Consider the following 8247-nt stretch of genomic DNA (forward strand, 5'->3'; position numbering starts at 1 on the left):
CAGCGGTCTAGCCCCCACGGCGAGCAATGGGAGTCGGTGGGGGGGTAACCACCTTCTCCAAATTGCTCCCGGAACCGGCTAGTCTCGGCCCGACTTCCGACGGGTGGGGCGGGGCCGTGTTCCCGTGGCCGTGGGGCGGCGGTGCGGGACGGCGCAGGCCGGGGGAGCGGGGCCGCCCGGGCCGGCTCTCGGGGAGGCAGCGCGATGTGCCGCCGGGCTTCGGCCATCTGCCTCCCGTCCTCCGGCTTTCGCTTAAATATTGATCAAACGCACTTCAGCTTCCGAGTAATTTCATCTTAATCAACGGCCGAGCTCGGCTCGGATAATAAACTAATGCTGGAAAGGGTCTGTCGATAATGCTCGGCTAGGGGCAGGGAGGAGGCCACCTTCCAGTTTGGTGGGGCTCGATAGGCCCTATCTTCCCGGGGCAGATGGACTTAGTGGGTGAGAAGGCTTAAATGCAGCTTTTCATAGATTTACACCTCAATCAGCCATTCAGATTTTTAATGCAAATCCTAAACCAGCATCATTTATCCATTAGGGAGCCAGGCTTTGAAACAGCATATCATTAGCTGCACCCTTGGCACCCCGAAACCGCGCAGGCATCGGCGCCCCCCAAATGTGTGTCCCCCATGCCGCCTGACCCACACAAAGGCCTGTAGGCTCCAGGGAGAGGTGGACACCTTCCCCGGGGCCAGGGTAGGTCGCTTCTCCGGGTTTGGGTTGGGGATCCGGTAAAAGGGGTAACTTTTTGAGGACAGGAGTGGCAAATGGCATGGAAGCAAAGGCCCTGTTTGAGAAGCTGGAGGGGAAAAAGGCTGGAGCCTGAGGCCAGGTGGAGTAAGGCTAAAGGCGATCTCTATGGCCACCCTAACTGCCACAGCACGGTGGGGCGATCTTCTGGTGGCTTAATCAGAGGGAAGACAAATCCAAACCTATCAGTGTAAGGCTCAGCTGAGGTAAATTATTGCTGCCGGCTTGATGCCTTCTAGCTGCAGCTTCCAGACACGAAAATGAAGGAAGAGAAAGAAAAAAAAAAAAAAAACAGTCCCAAACTTTCACGCCTCTGAATCCTTTCAAATATTAAATCTTGTTAAAAATAAAACCGGATGAGAGCGACACTCCTACCAAGGAGGTGCAGAAATATTGCACTTAGAAATACTGTACTGGCATCGAAGATCTCCTTTCTACCCAAACCTGGGGGTGACTGGATGTGCCGAGATTTTTCCCTATAAAGGCCTCTCTGCTGCCTCGCTGCCGGGGGAACAGAAAAGGCAGCCCGAGATCAAGCCTGAGACCTGTGCGAGGGTGCCGGCCATTTGGGAGCCTTTTATCCCCTCCTGGGTAATACTTCTGCCCTCTAATACCCGCGTGGGGAAAAACTAAGTCCATTACGCGACCTCCTTTTCCCACCCACGCATAACACGGGGGCCCTATTGTCTGTGTTATTCCCCCTCAAGCAATTCCCGTCCATTCGCGTTTCGCACAAGCGGGCGTAATTTTCTTTTAACCTCCCGTTGGCGACGGGGCAGTGACGCCGCCGGAGTTGTCCGTGGGGAGACCCACGGCGGAGTCGCGCGTTGAACGAACCCCGACGGGGCAGGCGCTGCTTGAGGCCGTCCGTGTCCTTCCCCGCGGTGACTCCCATGGGGAGCCGGAGGAGAAATCCGCCCGCCAGCTACTAGGCGGGTCTCCGCAGTTCGCGGTCGCTCAGCGCCCCAGCGCGGAAAATCATCGATACCCCGGCCAGGGGCGGTTCCACGGGAGGAACACATCCCCTTCGTGCTCGCTGCACACAGACGCGCGGCTTTTCCTCGGGGGTACCAAAAGTGTATGAACCTATTTGAACACCAGCTTATTTCTTAAAATTCCCCATTAGTGGCTTGCTGTAAGATGTCGCACCCTAGGGGTTCCCCCCAGATCCCTAGGTGCCCTCTTGGGGCGACGGGACGCGTGGGGAGGTCCAAGCGGTTCCTAAGGCTTTCCGTAAACCTAGTTCGGACTTGCCAAAAAAACAGGAAAGAAGGAAGGAAGGGGGGAGAGGAGTCGGGCAACACGAAGGTAGATCGGAAGTCCAAATCAGTTTGGAAATGGTGAAGAAACTCCAGGCACGTTTCTCCCTAAATCCCTGGTAAGTTTCAAAATTGTATTTTCAAGTAAAAACAAGTTTAGAATTTACCCTTCGTTAATTCGCGTCTGAATAATATGCCCAAGGGCAAAGCAAAAGTTTAATGGAAATAAAAAGAAAAAAGAAAAAGAAAAAAGAAAGAGAGGAGGAAAAAAAAAAAAAGGAAAGAAATAAAAGAAAGATGCTGAAATACTGCTAGTCATGCAAATAAAGGCTTCTTTCAGCACATTACAATATACTCCGGATTCGAGGGGAGGAGCTGCAGCCCGCTTGGGGCGAGGAGTTTATGTTTTTGTTTCCATTTAAAGCTACAAAACAAATCCCGAAATGTCTTAACCGCTCTCTGCAGACACTCGGCCCTGCGTACGGGCGGCCAGGAGAAGCCTTTCAGCTCGGAGCGCACAAAAAACGGACCTGGGGGGAAAACGCTGGAGCCCGCGGTGGCGGGGGAGGGGAGTCCGGAGGGACACGGCCGTGCTCTCGGCCCCGCCGCTATCGCAGCCCGGTGTCCCCGCTGCCGTCTGCAGCCTCGGCTCAAGGTCCATCCGTCCCCCAAATTCCCTCCGGGGTGTCCCGCCGAGCCGGGGAAGGCGGAAGCCGGCGGTGGCGCAGGGGTCGCGCAGCGCTGCGCGTCCCGCGGAGCTGCGGCGGGGCAGGGCGAGGCGACCACGGGGAGGGCGTGTTTTTCCGTGGTGGACAAAAACACCAACATCGCTGGATAGATAAGAAAATGGAATACTGTATTTGATTTAGAAAGTTTGTACATATAGATAAACACGCAGTTAAGGAAACAATAGTTTAAGCGTCCTACGTGGAGTTTTAGAAGAGACCCCCCAAAGCTGCTATGAAATACTCAAAATAGCTTTTGCATAAGATAACTACAGTTGCACCCTAAGCATTTTTTTTTCTTCTTTTTCTTTTTTTTTTTTTCTATCGCTGAGGTCCCTTTTGAAAACCTAGCACGTCAGATCTTGACAGCTAAGTTTGTGCAAGGAACACCGAGTCAAGGAAAATAAAAAGGAGAAAGAGAGAGAAAGGGTGGGAGGGAGGCAGACGGGGGGGAGGGAGAAAGAAAGAGTAGAGCAAATATAATATACAAGCATTTCTACACATATATTACAAACTGGGAAAATGACCGCATCATTAAGATATACATAATTCATATAAAATTTTGAAATAAAAATAAAAATCTGTTACAGTCATAACTATTCTTTTTCCACATTTATAACCAGTACCCACACAGGCAGTGACAGAAGTGTAGAAAAAAAGGTGCTTACGAATAAAATGATTGTCTGTTGAACAAAAAAACAGAAAATTGCATCTTGGCTGGACCATCACTTAGACTTAAAAAAACAAAAGAAAAGAAAAAAGAAAGAAAAAAATAAAAAATAAAGCCACCACGGAGTAAGGGAGTAGGAGGGAGAAATAGAGAGAAATAGGACCAACAAAAAGGCGATAAACATTTGTTATTTCCCTCTTCAAGGAGTTCCTTTTAATTTTTTTTTTTTCAATTTTTACTTTTTGTACAAGTTCGATCGGAGTTTGCGTTTGTTTGTCTGGTTTCTGTTTGGTTTCCTTTACTATAGAGAATATTTTTTCCCAGATACAAATTTAATCATCATCATCATGCAAGTGGGTGAAATGCGTCCATGGAAAAGCGCAAAGGAGAAATCGTGCTTGTCCTAAAAAGAATACAATTGTCACTTTTGCTTTGCTGCTTTTTTTCCTCTTTTTTTTTTTCCTTTTTATATATATATAATAATTATTATTTCCCGCCCCCCCACCCTCCCGCTGCAGCACCAGCGTTTTGTGTCTGTTGAAGTTTTAGCTCCATCTCTTGGTGGTGGTGTTGGCTGACGGTGGTGGTGTTGGTGGATTCTCTGATCCCTGTCTGTTTGTTTGCTATTATGTTTGGGTCGGGTTTGGCCTTTTCTTTCCTCCTGGCTGTGTGTATGCGTGCATGCGTGTGCGTGTCCTGATTCTAGGTTGCCTCGTTCTGTTTTGCTCGGGTCGGGTTGAGGGTGCTTGGCTGTTTGGATTTGGATTGTTTGTTTGTTTGTTTGTTTGTTTGTTTTCCGATATCATACATCACATTCCGAGTCGCTGGAGGTTACCGAGAGGATGGAGGTGCCCGTCTCGGCTCTTTCTGTCAAACTGGAGACGCTGGTGGTCGGGCTGGCCGCCGTGGACGGAGACTCGGCCGAGCTGTGTGTCGGGCAGCCGGGCTCTGCCAGCGACCGCATGCCGCTCTGTCCTATCGCCTGGTGCTGGAGCCTGCATCGCGCCGGGAGACAAAACAACAGCACAACCCCTCTGAGACACCGGCCGCCGCCTGCCAGGGGACGGCGCCCGCCCGACCCCGTCTCCGCCAGGAAACCGCCTAGGCCTCGGCCGGGAGCGGACCCTCCAGTCCCGGCCCGGCCCGGAGCAGAGCGGAACCCCCGGCCGGCCCGGTTGCCTCCCCACAGCCCCCCGCGGAGCCCGGGAGCGGCGGCAGGGCCAAGCCGTGCGCCCGGGCAGCGCTGCCCCAGCTGCCGCCGCGCCCGGGCCGGCACCGCGGCTTCCCCGAGACGCCAGGTCGGGCCACCTCGGGCGGGACGGCACCCGGCGCAAATACAAAGAGAAGGGTCGCGGTTCGAAAGGGGACTGGGCGGAGCGGGGGAAGAGGTTCCCTGCGCCGTGGTTTGAAAAACACAAGCAGAGTCTTCCGTCCCCCTGGATAGCCGTGCATCCCCGCTGCACCGCGGGCCTAGGAGAAAAGCAAGTCTGTGAGAGCTCCTTAAACACTTGGGCCACTGCGGAAAGCTGCCAGGACCCGTCTGTAGCGGGAAATAAATGTACAAGATTCTCATTTGGCGAATATCTGTCTAAATATTTTCCAGGGGACAGATAAATACTCTGGGGTCTGCAGCAGGACTGAAGGATGGTCCTGTCCTGAACAGGCAGCGCTATCAATAAAATCGAAAAAGGGCCATTGTGGAACACAACGCTTCTCTTCGCTCGAATTTTAAGTCTCTTTTCCACCTGAAAGCAAAAATCAGCTTTAAAGCGCTGGTCCTTTCACCGTCAACAATTAAGCATACATTGTCGTTGAACATTTTTTTTTTAAGAGTCAATACACCATTTTGAGGTTCTCTAGCGTGTTGTAAATATTAATCTACGCCCGTTTATCTTGCTCGAAACCCGAAGAAAGCCTGATTCAAGGACAAGAGCTGAAAGTCCTGGACTGAGCAGCCAGGCGCAACCTCCAGCGCCTAGCTACTGTGAATAAGACTACAGCCTTCGCTCCACTGCTTCTCATGGGGCTATTTGCTATTTAACTGCCTGCAAATAACAGAACAATGCAGCCGATTTATTCTACATTTCTCATTTTTTAAAGTTGTCTAATTTCAATGTCTTTTATTTTTATCCCATTTACAATTCCTGGTTCATTCATCTGCTGTCAACAGCATTGAGTCAACAAAAGCATCCGTAGGCAACTTCTGTTTATTTACAGTTCTAAGCTGATCTCTTTTCCATTTAATGGAAATTAAATGGCGAGGCACTTTTAGGTTGCATTTCTCCTACAGAATCTCAAATCAATAGCACCAGTGCTATAATTAGGAGGAATTCAAGACACAGCGTTTACAAGAACAAGAAGTTTTGTTTACATGCTTACAGTGGTAGCTAAACTTAAAATAAAAACAGTGTGCCAAACTGGATTAAGGATCGATTTTCATTTGCGAAATAAGTTTTACGAGGGTGACAAAAAAAAAAAAAGAAGAAAAGAAATAAACAAAATAAAATAGGGTGTCCTGCTTTTATCATGGCAGAGTAGACATAGATAAAAATAAAATAATTTTTAAAAAGAAAAAAACACGGAGAGACACGCAAATAAATGCAGGGCAAATGCACAGACAACACGCGACCAGAGGGCCAGGTCGCCATGTGGTGTAAACAGAGAAATGGGGACGGGGAAAAGAAAAAGAGGCTTCCAGATCTCCTAAAGGCTTTTTTGTTGTTGTTGCTTTTTCTTTTTCTCCTTGAACCGAACGGCTCTGGGTGTGCGCGTGCTGGTTTTGCCGCGCATGCAGAGGAGCACGAACAATTCGATCGGAGCCTCCTGCTCTGCAGGAACCCTCTCTTAATTGCACCGCCCGCCTCGGCACTTCAGTGGGGGAACCGCGCCAGAGCCCGGCCGAACGCAGATCCCGGAAGGCCGAAAGCAAAACCGGAGCCCACCGACCCGGGGCCGTGGGGTTTCCCTTCCCCCGCCCGCCGCAGCGGCTTAGAGGAAGGAGACAGGGAGAGCCAGGCTCTGCCCCGCCGCAGCCGCTGCGCCCCGCGCCCGCACACACGGAGCTTCCCACGCCCGCGGGGGAGCCCCAGCCCTGCCCGCACCCCGGGAGCCTGTGCGGATCCCCGGCAGGGCTCGGGGAGCGCCAAGCAACTCCAAGCCGTTCCTGCCCCCTCCGCATCCCTGCCGCTGCCGGGAGGAAGGCAACCCGTTTTCTCCCGGTGGCAGTGATGGAGAGGAGAAAGAGGAGGAGGAAAGAGAGGCAGAGTCGCGCTGCCGGCCGGGCGGTCAAACGAGCCACGGCGCGGAGCGCGGCCGCCCGCGGGTCCCCGCAGCCCACCTCGTCCGTCCCCCGCCCCGGAGCGGGGTCCCACAGCTCCACTGACCTGTTTTTAGCCGCCGCTGCTCTGTCTCTTTGCCTTCGGTTTTTGAACCAGTTGCCTACTTGCGTGGGGGTGAGCCCCGTGGCCTGAGCCAGTTCCCTTTTCTTGCTGGGGTTGGGGTAAGGGTCCTGCAGGTACCACTCCCTCAGGAGGCTGCGAGTCCTCTCCTTGAAGCAGTGCGTCTTCTGCTCACCATCCCAAATGGTCCTGGGCAGCGGAAACTTCTTCCTCACCCTGTATTTATCAACCGGCCCCAGCGGGCGACCCCTTAGCTTCTCGGCCTCCTGGTAGTGCGCTTCGAGCCACATGGCCTGCAACTTGCCGTGGGACTCCTTGGTGAATTTGTGGTTCTCCAGGATGTGGTAGAGGTGACTCGTGCTTGTTGATGGCCTCGCATGCCCCCGGCGCCACCGGCAGCGACCAGAGGAACCTCCCCAGCCTCTCTATGTCTCCAGTCTCCTCCAGCGTCTCGCAGACACTGGCCACTTGCTCCGGGGAGAAGTTGAGTGTGGGCAGTTGAAACATTGACAACTCTTCGTGGGGTGCCCGGGAGCTGCCGCCTCCACCGCCGCCGGCACCGGGGCTGCAGCCCGAGCCGCTGCCGCTGCCTCCGCCGCCGCCGCCGTTAGCGAGAAGGAGGGAGCGGTGGTGCGGGTCGGCGGCGAAGTTTGGCAAGAAGAAATGGGTGGGATAAAGCTCTAGCGGGGACCTGAACACCATGGGATGACCGGGGAGAGGGGAGATAAATCAAGGAGAAAAGAAAGAAAGGGAGGAAGAAGGGAGGAAAGGGCACACGCACCGCGCACGCATCCACACCCGCACACGCACACACAGCCACATAGAGGCACGGGGGCACACACGCACACGGGGACACAAGCTCACACGGGGACACACGCACACACACTCGCACGCACACGCATACACACACGCACTCACACACACACGGCCCCGCGCCGCCGCCGAGTCAGGATTCAGTGATTCAACAGCAATCGCCCTAATGACAACAGCCTCATAATATCTCCCCTAAATCCACAGTGAGTGCAGCGCTGAAACATTTTGTTTCGCTTTTCTATTGGTCTTCTGAGTGTCGTTGTGGCGTTGCCATGGCAGCCCCTGCCAATCACTGTCAGCCCTGCCAATCATTACGGAGTACGTAAGGAAGGTTTTTACCACTTCGTCCAAATGCACGGGGGGGGAGAGAAGCAGGGCGGTTGGTGGAAAAGCCTGGTTGGCTTTTTTTTTTCCCCTTAATCTTTGCAACTCCTAATCTCAGCACTTCCCCTTCTCTCTGTCTCTTCCCCCCACCCTCTCCACACCCCTCCTAAATAAGGGATCAAATAATGCGAAAAGCAGTGTGCACATATTTGTTGAATGGGATGAGCAATTAGAGGGTGGAATATTATTGTGATCTTAACGAGCCTCGTTAAAGCTAAAGGAGATATGGGGGAAAGTAAATGGGC

The 8247-nt window shown here is 52.9% G+C and overlaps 1 protein-coding gene across 1 annotated transcript; it reads right to left on the bottom strand.

Moving 5' to 3' along the window:
- Positions 1-2847: 2847 nt before the first annotated feature.
- Positions 2848-7845, bottom strand: SIX3 (SIX homeobox 3). Its single transcript, XM_065058227.1, is given in 3 exon segments — positions 2848-4402; positions 6791-7156; positions 7158-7845. Coding segments are annotated over 3 exon segments (909 nt in total). The 5' UTR covers positions 7508-7845; the 3' UTR covers positions 2848-4209.
- Positions 7846-8247: the final 402 nt, after the last annotated feature.

This window comes from Columba livia, chromosome 3 (assembly GCF_036013475.1).
Source record: "Columba livia isolate bColLiv1 breed racing homer chromosome 3, bColLiv1.pat.W.v2, whole genome shotgun sequence".
Classification (NCBI taxonomy): Eukaryota; Metazoa; Chordata; class Aves; order Columbiformes; family Columbidae; genus Columba; species Columba livia.